At 38.1% G+C, this 14,331-nt stretch overlaps 1 protein-coding gene across 1 annotated transcript in view; it reads left to right on the forward strand.

Moving 5' to 3' along the window:
• LOC136877006 (aminopeptidase N) overlaps positions 1–14,331 on the forward strand; it is a 167,100-nt gene that overhangs the window by 111,213 nt on the left and 41,556 nt on the right. The window contains exon 12 of the mRNA XM_067150794.2: positions 4,122–4,303. Coding sequence (XP_067006895.2) covers positions 4,122–4,303 — 182 coding nt within the window. The remainder of the gene's footprint in view (positions 1–4,121; positions 4,304–14,331) is intronic.

A 14,331-nucleotide genomic window follows, 5' to 3' on the forward strand; every position in this document is an offset into this window, starting at 1 on the left:
CTGTGGACTTTGCAGTTCATGCTTGCCAAGACCCGATGGACTTGGCGGTTATTACTTGAAACTGCAAATTTCTACATGCATTTATAACACGAAATGTCGGGTTTTGCTTATGAGTGAAAGACTATAACCAAAGAATTCTTCATTGCGCACATAATAGCGTATACAGCTCAAAAATGTCAGAAATTGGACTTCGTGGGTTTTCCATATTATGTCCTCACATAATATTATGCTGTATTGATATGTGTACCATGTACATATAAAACAACATGGTTGTATGTTTGAATAACAGCAAATAATACAAAGGTTTTGCCATGGTGGAGCAGATCTTGATACCTTCCGATCAGAACACAATTTGCAGAACAGTCCTTACAATACTGAAACACTCACAACTGACAACAAAAAACAATAATAAGGCTATGAAGCCAACAATCACTAGCCAGAGAATTGTTGAACTAGACTAGAATACCGAAACATATACTGTCCTATGTATAGGACAGTAGGCTTATCTGGGTTTTCAAGCCATACACATTCACAACGTAAAATGGCTACTGTGGAATTAATAAATAACAACAACCATATAATATTAGTCAAAGAATGAACAAGTATTAAACACTTGGGATACAGTTTCATCTAGCCATAATCACTTCTGTACATAACAACACATTATCTCCGTATTACACATACAAACCACGTCACACACTGTGCATTATCTCAGAGAGGAATAAATCAGAGTATGACTGACAAATGAACACTATGTAGCATCTTCTATAGAATACACACTGGGAATGACTTGTCATAACCACATAACACACTCGTAATGGCTCCGTAATGCCTTTGTAATCTGCTCCATAATGGTACAGTTATGACTCCACAATCAAGGTACTTCAACATTACTCACTCCGTAATGGATATGTGCAGTGATCGCTCGTCGCACGTGCACACACATATATATGCTTGCTCCATGTGGCGTAGCGGATGCCAAAAGTCCACTGGTAGCAATGCTCTAACTGAAATATCTTCAAGCGTCTCTTGGTCCATGCAACCCCATTCAAAATCGGAGGCTTCGGATTGGTTACCGAGCGGCTGATATGAAAGTTAGCGATCACTAGCATTCATCCACACTGATGAATTACCATCTTCAGCCTAAACTTCCCAGCTGTACCCCAGGTTTTCCAAGCCACTTGTTGGAACACTTTCAACCAATTTCAATCATCTTTACAATATAGTCACTGTTTCCCATGTTGCACAATCTTCACTGCTGGGCCATGTGTACTGACTCTTACCCAGATTAAAAGTTAATAATAATGTTATTGGCTTTACGTCACACTAACTACTTTTATGGTTTTTGGAGACGCTGAGGTGCCGGAATTTAGTTCCGCAGGAGTACTTTTACGCGCCAGTAAATCTATCGACACGAGGCTGACGTATTTGAGCACCTTCAAATACCACAGAACTGAGCCAGGATCAAACCTGCCAAGTTGCGATCAGAAGGCCAGCGCTTCAACTGTCTGAGCCACTCAGCCTGACAAATTAAAAGTCATACAAATATAAGGATATACATTTTCAATATTCCCTAACTATAAATCCTTATAATACTATGTTCTTACATCTTAACTTAAGAAACTCACATGACTTTCACTACTTTATATTACAAATCATTTTACGAAAATTTCCTAACCTAAACTGGGAGATGGTTATTTACAAACATTTCCCAACCTAAAATTGGGGATTGTACTTATGTACGGTCACAATCTGCATATTCTTCATTAGTGTAGATGTGTGCCATTTTAGCCAGCCAGTGCAAACAGTTAACCGATGCTTCTCTCTGATACACTCTCAATCCCTTGCACTACTTTGCTCACAACACACCATGAACAACTGCATATTCAACGGGCTAGTTTAATGGCAGAAAGAAATCCCAAGCAAAGAGGTTGAAAGCAACTAGGTAGATTGGGCTATAATAAAACGTCAAAGAGGTTGAGTGGGTAAGACACATACGTGTGCACCACTAGCCCAAAAACAAATGTACATTAAAAGTGTTCTATCTCGGAAACCACTTAGAATAGGGCATATGTCCACATGAACTTTTTTGTTTCAAATGATCATTCCTATCATATCCCTGAATATTGACCATTCCTCCTTGGACACCCTGTATAAGTTACTGATAAGACCCAATTTAGGGCTGATAACCTACAATGTTAGGCCCCTTAAAACAACAAGCAAGCAAGCCCCAATTTGAATGTGTACAGGATCCTCACCAGGATTACATGATTTGAGAACAGATCCAAAGGAAAGCAGCACAATTTGTTCTGGATAATATATGAAAAACGAGTAGTGTAATGAAAAGAATGCAGATTTTGAGGTGGGAAGACTTGGGAGTAATAAGGCGAGTTACTTGATTAAGTGGTATGTTCTGAACTTGTAGTAGAGAGGAGGCATGGAATGACATTATTTGATGAATGGAGCTTGAATGGAGTTTCTGAAAGTAGGATAGATAATAAGATGAATATAAAGTTGGAATTAAATGGGACAAATTAGATCAAGTATTTGTTTATAGGAAGAGGTATTAGGGATTGGAATACCTTACCAAAGGACGTGTTCAATAAATGTCCAACTTCTTTGAAATCATTAAGAAAAGGCTAAGTAAACAATTGATAGGGAATATGCCACCTGCGCAACAGCCCTAAATGCAGATCAATGATGATTGATTGATTAATCCTACTTTTCCAAATGTAGAGACAAACTGTCTGTATTTCTGAATGAATTTGCAATGGCCATTCCGCAGTAACAGAAATTCAGAGACCGTCTTCCATATGCACCCATTCCTCACTCTGTGTTCTTTTCTATTTCCCATTCTTGCAAAGAATTCACCCATCTCAATCTTTCTGTTCTATTTTTAACCCTTGCATTGACATCATTCTGACTTCTGCCTTGTGTCTACATCCTCATCTGCTCCTTCACAATGAGAAAACTCCTAGTCTGTAATTTCCACTATCACCAGATCTACCCACATCACTTGTTCATTGACAAACAGGGAAGGAAAACACAAGTGGATATTTTTGATAATGTTTGCTGATAGTCCATCCCAACCTGGGCCGATGACCTTCGATGTTAGGCCCCTTAAAACACCAAGCATCATCATCATCCCAACCTGGTATTTTCTTGTCATTTTGTGAGAGTATTATTCGTTCAACTTCTTGGCGGGTGAAAAGCACATCATTTGCAGTATTAGGAGGGAGAGTGCAAAATAATCTAATGGCCTTTTACGTTTCTGTGTCGTCATCTTCTTCGGAGAAGAAAGAGTTGATAAGAACATCAGCAGTGTCGGAGAAAGATTTTGTGAAACCGGTGTCTGATTCAATTGAGCAAATAGTATTATTAAAGTTTTTAGGTTTTCTTGTTAATTTGTAAACAACTCCCCAAGGATTACATTTCGTAGGCAGTGAGCAGAATTCTTTCCATTTTTCTGATTTCCTTCTTATTATCAAATTCTTGTAGTCTTCCTTAACTACCAGATATATTTCTTCATATCGCTGACGGAGAAGAGGACAACGACTTCGTTTATAACGTCTGTGACAGGCAAGAACACGTTACGCATGACTGTTAGCTCTTCGTTCCACCAGAAATTTTTAGGAGGTTTCTGAGATATTTTTGGTAGATTTGCTGCAGAAATTTTGATTATGGCATGAGTTAGTTCGTCTGTAGCATTTTCTAGGTTTTCCGCGGTATTGCAGAATTCTATTTCTTTTGATATTCTAAGTAAACTTCTTTTAGCACCCTGTTGAAAGTGAGCCCATTTGATGTTTTTGGTCTTGTATTTTCTGGTTAAATAATGAGAGGGTGTAGTGTTTATAAGAAGAGGTGTGATTTACAACAAACACAGTACACAGTCCATGAGTCAGAGTAATTCTAGGTGTGGATAAAATCCCCAATCGAACCAGAAATCTTACCTTAGACCTGCTCAACTTTAAGTACATAATAGTAACAAATTTTGGATACTTCTTTATAAATTACATTTATGTATATTAGAACATTAGTTTAATAAGCATAAATACTGATGATACAAACATCTGGACTCTTTTGAATCAAGTATATTTTCCCCTTCTCTGTTGTTCTTACAGAGGTCAACTATACTGGAAAGGGCTGTTGCCTTGAGACAGGAAATGGAAGAAGAAGAAGGGACATCACACCTATGGTATTCAGTGATTGAAAAAGCTTGTGACAATCCCTGTGCTCCACTTTCATGCAGAAATAATAGTTATGAGCAGTTTTTAGACTACAAGGAGAATCCAGTGGCAAATAGGTAAGCCTAAATTTTAAGACCTAAGACTTAAAAAACTCTATCCCACCTCGAGGTCAGGAGACCATAATGTCGATATCACAGAAAATGCCACACCATGTCTAAAGGACTTTCATTATCTGTTTTTCCCAAACATCATGAGGTCTTCCACTTGGTCTCTTCCCAGAAACATTATGGTATGGTATGTTTGAGAAGTCCTGTGAGGGTTCATTCTTTTTGTGACGGTAGGTTCGAGCCTACGCAAATAATAATAGCAATGGAATAATAATAATAATAATAATAATAATAATAATAATAATAATAAATATTGAGTATCGACGAAAAGGTGAATGAAGAAATAGTAAATAATATACACACTTAATAATATGACTAAGGAAATAGTAAAATGACGCAGAGGCGGTGAATTCACATCAGAGCATGGAAATGTGATAAGTATCTTTCGATACGCAAAATTAAATCATATATAAGGGAACACTTACAGGCCCAAAAATGACAACTAAGAGAGGAGAGTGGAAGGTGCTTGGAACCCTATGAGGTCTATGGGAACGTATGACGTTATGTGGGAGAAAAGAAACACCCTCTAGCTCAACTATATTAAAAATAACAAACGAAACATTACAAAAAAGTTAAATCACAAAGCAGCTGATAATTAACGCTTTTGACAAACTGATATAATTACGAATCCAAAAACCACAAATGAATGGATTGTTGAATTTAAGAAAAGGTGAAAGACTTGAAATTATAAACAGCGGGAATCCAGGGCAAACTCGGACACGTTAAATTTTAAAACTTTAAAAATGACATTAAGCAAGGAAATACTGAAATAATTAAATTATACAAAACCAGAAAACATTGAGAATAACATTGAGTTAACACTTACCGCGGAAAGGCAGGAGTTCCCGAGGGAAGCCCTCGAGCTTGCGCTCACTAGGGCGATCGGATGTAAATGACGCCAAGCACACGCATGAATATTCCGAAGCCGGCAGAAAGTCCGGAAATCGCTCTATCACAACCGACCAATGGGAAACAATTTTCACTAGATTCCCTATATTTTTGCCAATAGGAAATCTTGTTATTCTAGCGAATGAAATTGCATGACCATATATGGTCACATTAAGATAGTTAGCAACTTCGAGATTTCCTGTTGCGACACCTATTTCAACACCCATAACCGCACCTGCAGTATAGGCTGTTTCAAACTAAAGCACCTTTACATAAAAAATAATTTTCAAATAATTTTTCAAGAAAATCCTCAAGTTAAAACGTCCCAAGTGTCCTTTTACATGTTTGCTGACATTAATTAAATTACCAATTACAGAAAATTTACATACAAAAAAAACTTCACAACAATTCTTGTATCGTGCAATGTTCATTTACCAGTTCCATATTATCTTGCTGTTTCTCTAAAAAAATATTATTACAATTTTAAAAATATTCCCTGCCGGGCTGAGTGGCTCAGACGGTTGAGGTGCTGGCCTTCTGACCCCAACTTGACAGGTTTGATCCTGGCTCAGTCCGGTGGTATTTGAAGGTGCTCAAATACGTCAGCCTCGTGTCGGTAGATTTACTGGCACGTAAAAGAATTCCTGCGGGGCTAAATTCCGGCACCTCGGCGTCTCCGAAAACCGTAAAAGAGTAGTTAGTGAGACGTAAAGCAAATAACATTATTATTATTAAAAAATATTCCAGCATCTCACCACATATTACACTTTTCATGTGACTATACCATTGCAATCTCTTCACTTCTAGAGTCTCTAGCAAGCTTCTTTCCAATCCAATCTGTTGTCGGATATCCACATTCCTTATTTTATCCATTTTTGTTTTTTTGTAGACAAGAACGGAGGAACTTCATTTCTGTTGCTTGAAGACGACTCCTTGTTGGTCCAGTAAGTGTTGCTGCTTCCAGGCCATACGTCAATATAGGTACTAGATATATTTTGTACAAGCTGATCTTGGAAACTAACGGAAATGTTTCATCCCAAAGTATTTGATGTACAGCGTGATAGAATTTGGAAGCTTTATGTATTCTGTTACCAATCTCTTGATGTGTGGTATTGTCTGATGACAGAACACTACCTAAATACTGGAAGTTGTCTACAATATCCATCTCCTCATCTCCAATTCTTAGATGAACAGTTAGAGAGTTTCTACTCATCACCAAGCCAACTGTCTTCGTTTTGCTGATTTTGAGACCTAAGGTTGTAAAAGCTTCATGCCAGAGATCTAGTCTAGTTTGTACTTCTGCTTCTGTCTCACCCCATACCATTAAATCATCAGCAAAAACCAGGGCATTAGTTGTTGGATCCTTTCTCTTAACCGCTTTTAAAACCTCATCCATTATGATTATGAAGAGAACTGGTGAAAGACAACTTCCTTGCTGGACTCCACTCTTCGTTTCAGTCCAACCTGACCTTACATCCTGGATCTGGACACAACACTTGGTTTCATCATATAATCGTTGTACTCGTGCTATGATGTCATCGAGCACTTTCTTATGTCTCAAACATTCCCATATATGCCTGCGTGGTACATGGTCATATGCTTTCTCGATGTCCAGAAAAACAGTTATAAATGTTTTACCTTTCTCCCAATACTTCTCATAGAGCATTCTGATGGCAAAAATGAGGTCTATAGTTGATCTATGAGGTCTAAACCCATGTTGTTCCTCCCCAAGTGTAGATTCAACATATTTTCTAATCGTGCTCTCAAGGATGGATTCGTAGATTTTGAGGCTATGTGACAGCAGAATTATACCTCTGTAGTTGGTACATTTCTTTCTATCACCTTTTTTCAACAATGGGATGATGACTCCTTGCTTCCAGTCATTGGGTATTACATTCTCTTTCCAGATTCTATTTAGTACCCTGTACATCCACTGTTGTGGATCATGCTTGTTGTGCTTTGATCATCTCAACACTTAATTCATCTGATCCAGTTGATGTGATGTCTTTTAGCTTAGATATTGCTGTCTCTGCTTCCAACCATGTCAGACTAGTGGTATTTGTGCTGCCAAAATCATAAGGTTTGTCGTCTGATGGAGTGACATTTTCATAACAGTTCAGCAAAGTTTCAAAGCACCTTTGGAACTCCTGTAATATTTTGGTCTTATCCCTAGTCACTTCACCATTAAGAATTTCTACAGATTGGATAGATTCATTTTGAGTTCTTCTATTCTTAAAAATACTGTATAACAGTTTTTTATTTCCATCCTGTGTTATTTTGGTAGCCAGATCTTCCTTGCATTTCTGCTTTTCAGCTACAACCAACTGTTTGACCTGTAATTTTTTCTTTCTATAATGTGACAGCTTCTCCTCTATTTCATGTTGATCTCCCCGCGTTCTTGCTTGATATAAGGATCTTCTTGCATGGTTTCTGTCATTGATAGCCTTTTTAATAACATCATTCCACCAGGCAGTTTCTTTAGGTTTTCTTATTTGACTGTGTCGTCCACATACTTTTTCTGTCGTACAAACCACAACCTTCTTTAGAGTATCCCATTCTTCATTGACCAATTTCAGTTCTTCTCTTGGCAACAACCTGCAGACACCTTCCCTGAATTCTTTACACTTTGCTCGGTTAGTCGCCAAGTTTTTATTTTTGGGACTCCTTTGTTACAGACTTTGGGAGGTCTTTCCTCTGTAATAACTGCAACCAACAGTCTATGGTCTCCACCAAGGTCTTCACTTGGAATGACCTTAACATCATTGACATTTTTTGATACATTTTGATCTATCAGAATATAATCTAATGCTGTACCTATTTAATCATCCCAGCTATATCTTGTGATTTTATGGGAGTCCCTTTTCTTGAACCAAGTGTTACTCACTATCAGGTTGTTTCTCATGCATAGATCTAGCATATATTCTCCCTCTTCCTTTCTGTTTCTCATTCCATGAGGGACCAGTATGGATTCATATCCTGTTCATTGTGAGCCAACTTGTGAATAAAAATCGCCCATTACAATTAGATTGTCATACTCAATGTGTTCTTCCAAGTTATTAAGGAAGTTGGTCTTTTCCTCTTTTGAGAATCCTACCTGTGGAGCATAGACTTGGATCACATTGTACTTTTCCCCTCCTAAGTTCACAGATAATTATCCTTTCACTAACAAACTCAACTTCACTACAAGCATCTATGTCTTTATGTATTAAAAATCCTACTCCATTCTTAGACTCTACTTAATTTCCAGACCAGTAGAGACTATAGTCCAATCTGATATTCATTTTCCCAGTTTTCTTCCACTTTGTTTCACTCAGGCCTATGATCAGAAGTTTCCTCCTTTCCACGAGGTCGACCAGCTCTTCAGTTTTGTTTGTCAATGTCAGGATATTTAATATTCCCACTCTGATACTTTGTCTTTGTTTGGTTTGGGTAGCTGGTGTAACATCGGGCTATAAACCGTCATTCGCACCAAATTGATGCCGTTGTCGTGAATTCCTACATCTGAGGCTCATATTATTCTTGAAAGCAACTTCTTCAGTAATCCCTCTGTTGACCTACTGAGCCTAACACAGATGAAAATTTTCTTTCAGGGTTTTCTCCCTTAGCCTTTGGTGTCCAGTCACCTCACCCTACAAGGCAGCAGGTTGTACTCATATTAATCCCTGAATACAGGGCTGCTTCTTCTGCCATCTCCACCATACCGAAGTCCACCTTCTCTGCTGTAGAAGTCATTAAGGTCTTCACTCGTAATCCTGAGCTGGGACCCTTACCAGATGTTACACACCAGGTCAGTGTGCTCTGGGACTCACATAGGCAGGGGCACCACTCCCTGGGTAGGACTGCCTCCGAAAATGGTCCCTACATGCTACCTAATCAAAATTAACTGCTAATGGAAAATCTTGTACTCAGGAGTACAATGAAAAGTTTAACTTTAAGGAATAGCATCTCTCACTGATTACCGGTAGGAAACAAATCTATAGGAGATAGTAATCAAAGTATTCTGAGTTTTCTAAAAGATCAGGGCATATTTTTGACTTCTGCCATCTGCAGTAATGCTATAATAATAGCCAGTTTCATAACAACACAAACAATAGATTTGGGGTGGCCACATGGCCCCATGAGTCTCAGATGGTTTCATGGTAACATGTACTTCCCTCCAGGTCTATGTCAGACCTGCCTATGTATAGGAAACCTAATAATATTGGAGCTAAAAATACGTTTATACTAAGGATGTAGTTGTCTAAGGGAATAACTGAGCTTTCGATTTTTATTAGATATATGGCAGTGAACTGAACATAACTCTTTGACATAGAATACATATGCACTTTTGAAACTGAATATTTGGGCTGGCAAGTGCTAAAAAATTATAAAAGTTTCACAAATGAAATAATTTCTAGGCAATATGTGCAATGACAGTGCTCAGTATCTCATTGTAAAGAGGAAAGACTAATGTACCCAGCCTAAGTATGACAACAGCTGACGATGCAATAGTGTTGTCATCTTGAGGTACTAACATCTTCACACCACACTGCACAGCGAACAATTAGTGTTTTTGTAGATTCTAGCATGTGAGGTGTCATTTGATTTGTCTCAATGAGTTCTGGAAAAATAGAATCCAACAGAGAACATTTCACAAGATTGTGGTGTTATGAAGTGCAAAAATTCCTTCTCAAAATGTCACAACATATGGACTGTAAATGCCTTCAAAATTATCAAAAAGACAAAGAAGAAGAAGAAGAAGAAGAAGAAGAAGAAGAAGAAGAAGAAGAAGAAGAAGAAGAAGAACTTGTCTTGGAATTCCAAAGTCCAAAATCGCCAATGCAAGGAGTCTAAAGGCTTATCGAGAGCATTTCAAAGTTAATGTTAAAAGTTAAAGTTATGTCCCTCTAATTACTTTTGATGGTTTTCAGAGATGCTGAGGTGCCAGAATTTTGTCCCGCAGGAGTTCTTTTATGTGCCAGTAAATCTACCAATACAAGACTGACGTATTTGTTCACCTTCAAAATCCAGGATCAAACCTGCCAAGTTGGGATCAGAAAGCCAGTGCCTCAACCGTCTGAGCCACTCAGCCCGGCCATCTCAAAGTCAAGGCGGCCGAGTGTCGTGAGCTGAGTTCTACACTACTAAAGTCCCAGCCAAGCGCATGTACTGCACTAGAGGTGGAAAATAATTTGGAACTCATGGATGTGGATACTGAATACCCTGGTGATTATGAAGAGCCTGCGATGCACCCCTTGACGCTCCAACGACATTCTAAGAGTACAAATATAGATTTAATTTTTGCCCACAATTTTTATGTCAATCTATTTCCTTATGTACGTTACTTCTCAATCACAGACCCATTATATATGGACTTCATCTTAAAGATGTCCGACTCGTTGGCTGAATGGTCAGCGTACTGGCCTTCGGTTCAGAGGGTCCCGGGTTCGATTCCCGGCCGGGTCAGGTATTTTAACCTTCATTGGTTAATTCCAATGGCTCGGGGACTGGGTGTTTGAGCTGTCCCCAACATCCCTGCAACTCACACACACCACACAACACTATTGTCCACCACAATAACACACAGTTACCTACACATGGCAGATGCTGCTCACCCTCATCGGAGGGTCTGCCTTACAAGGGTTGCACCCTGCTAGAAATAGCCACATAATTTCTTTTTTAATCTTAAAGATGTGTAATTTTGTTTAGAATTAAGAAATAAAATGTGAACTATAACATTTCCAAACTATACTGACTCCAAACTGCAGAAATGATGTTCCTACGCACCTTGATACAGAATAGAATAGAATAGAATAGAACATCTCTTTATTGCCCACCCTAGTATACACCATCGGCTTACAGGCAATAAAGATACACAGAAACAAAAACAAACTTTAAACAAACAATATCTAATCTATGTTTCTTAAAACTTATAACTACCTTCCCTAATTAATTTGGTGGCGTCCCCCAGGTGGATCACCAGACCTTGGGCTGTGCCACCCTACACTAATCAAACAATATCTACTATTTAACCCTTAAAACTACGTAACTCTATAAAACTACTTACTCCAAACTTTAACTTGTATGGTGGCACTGCAGAGGCAGATTTCCTGACCATAAGCATCACTACCCTACACTAAAACTAATATTCTACTACTACAACTAACTAACAAAAAAAAAAAAAGAAAGACAAACTGGCTGATCGTGGTATCCCCTGGTAGTGAGGGAATCCCTTCAACCCATGACACCACTATCAGCCACACCCGTGGGTCAGATGACATCCCCACCTAAACCTCTATGGCAACGTGTTTCCCTCCCATTCTTTGCTTGACGAATCGCCAAGGATACCTGACCGTCGTGCTCTTATCTATTGTCCTGCCTACTAATCTGAGTCATCATAAAACACATTGCCTGCTCCCATCTTGATTCTCCATTATTTCTACGTGCGGACATGTTTGTTTTACTCACCTAGGGATGGGTCTTTTGCAACCCATCCTTCCACCTTATATTCCCCCCTCCCTCCCTTTTCCAAATCTTGTCATCTCTCTTCTTCGCTTACACCTATTCATCTACCTTATAGTAACTTATCCACTATATTGTACACCTATTCATTTACCTTATAATAACTTATCCACTATATTGTAAACAGAGTTTTTTTTTTTAAACACCATTTAACAACACTGGACTGTCAACAGTTTTACAGTTTCCTTATTCCTCACCGATCTTTCCTCTTATTTATATCTTTTAGATTTTTTAACCCACTAATTAATTACACATTTCTTTAAATTACCAATTTCAATACACCTGTTTACCCTGCTTAATTTTTTCTATCCACTATGATCTAATGTTAAACTATTTCACTTTTTTTTTTTTTTTACTGAAATTGGCCACATATCAACAGTTGTCTTACTCATCATAGTTTTTCCTCATATTTGCATCACTTAGTTTAAAAAACCACTCACTATTACACATTTCTATTCATACCCATTGTAGTTAGCACACTTCTTTCTTATTTTCATCCCTTTGACCTAGAATTATTAATCACAATTTTTTTTAAAATCTGCATCACTTAGCCTAAATATCATTATTTCCAACACTATAGTACAATCCTTTTCTTTTGGCACTCATTAATTAATTTCTTTACAAACCTAGCTCTAACGTAATTTAAATATTTTGATATATTTGTTCCTCTTTCCCATTCTCTGCATAACCATGTCGTCATCTTATGACCCTTTTCTACTTTTTCTATCTCCTTCTTATTCAACACTTTCATTTTTATCTCTTCTAATTCACTACACTTAGAAAATATATGTATATCTGACCATACCTCTCCACATAAGATACATCTATCCTTATTTTCTCAACCTATCCATCCTAAATTTTTTTTGGAATTTCCATAACCTACCAGTATAATCCTCTTTTACCCCTTCTACCCTCAAATTTGGTTCTTGGGTTCGTAATTTCTACTAATTTGTTTAATACTGATAATGAGTCTCTTTCCCTACATTCCATTATTAAATTCTGTCTTTCTATATCAGCCACTCTCTTTTCTAACTTTCTCAATACCCAATCTTTCCTCTCTCCCCATCTTTCCCACCATTCTTCTAATCCTATCCTTCGTAATTTGTTTTTGCATTTTTTCACCCAGTACTCTTCGTTCTCCATACTTTTCTGGAACCTATACACCTCTTGTAATAAATCTCCTCCTTTTCCTTCTTCCAATCTCATCCAATATTTCATTATCCTCTTTGCTATAGTAATATCTATTGGTTCTTTACAAACTAATCTAGTCCCCACATTAGCAGTACAGTTAGAAACCCCCATCATAATTTTACTAAATTTTGCCACCACCCGGTTTAATTCATTTCTATTCTCCTCCAATCCCCGCACTTCTATTCCATATAACATTTTTTCTTACCGGGCGAGTTGGCCGTGCGCGTAGAGGTGCGCGGCAGTGAGCTTGCATCCGGGAGATAGTAGGTTCGAATCCCACTATCGGCAGCCCTGAAAATGGTTTTCCGTGGTTTCCCATTTTCACACCAGGCAAATGCTGGGGCTGTACCTTAATTAAGGCCACGGCCGCTTCCTTCCAACTCCTAGGCCTTTCCTATCCCATCGTCGCCATAAGACCTATCTGTGTCGGTGCAACGTAAAGCCCCTAGCAAAAAAAAAAACAACCATTTTTCTTTAATCATTGATTGGAACACCATTCTCTGAATTTTGTATTTAATATCAGGGAATTTATTCTCCAATACCCCCACTATAGCCAGTGCTGCTCTCCCTTTTAATTTAGCTGTTTTGGTCTGATCTTTCCATGTGCCGTTGCTGCTAATTATCACTCCTAAATACTCAATTTTTTTTTCTGGTCTGATTTCTTCTTGTTCTGCTATCCAAAATTTATTTTCTTTCTTGTCTTTCCTTTTCCTGCATACCATTATCTGTGTCTTCTGTACATTTATTCTAAGTGCCCATCTTTTTGTATATTCCACCACCTTGCTAGCCCTTTTCTCAACCCCCCTTGCTGTTAGTGCCAAAATCAATAAATCATCTGCAAATAGCAGTCCAGGTATTTCCCGTTTGTTTATCCAAGGACATTGCCAGCCCTCACCTCCATGACCGTCTAATATATTGTTTATAAACAATAAAAATAATATCAGTGACAGTTTACAGCCTTGTCGTACACCCCTCTTGGATTCAATACACTTACTCAATTCACCCCCTTGTAATTTAATCATCACCATTACTTCCTCGTATATTCCTTCTATTGCCATTCTCATTTTCTTTGATAGCCCAATATCCCTTAACCTAGTAAACAACGCCTCCCTATTCACTGTATCGAAGGCTTTCTCCAAATCTATTGCTGCTACATATAATCTCATCCCTGCTATCTTGACATATTTCGTAATTAAAGTACCGGTATCTAAAATCCATATGTTATCCACAGCATTTCTCTCTTTTCTAAAGCCATTTTGATACTCTGAAATCCTTCCATACTTCTCAGCCCAATTTAAAATCCTATTGGCTAAAAGTCCTGTGTATACCTTCGATAACGAGTCAAGGAGTGTTATTCCTCTGTAGTTATTAGGATCACTTCGACTCCCTTTATTCTT

The sequence above is a fragment of the Anabrus simplex genome, chromosome 7 (assembly GCF_040414725.1).
Source record: "Anabrus simplex isolate iqAnaSimp1 chromosome 7, ASM4041472v1, whole genome shotgun sequence".
NCBI lineage: Eukaryota > Metazoa > Arthropoda > Insecta > Orthoptera > Tettigoniidae > Anabrus > Anabrus simplex.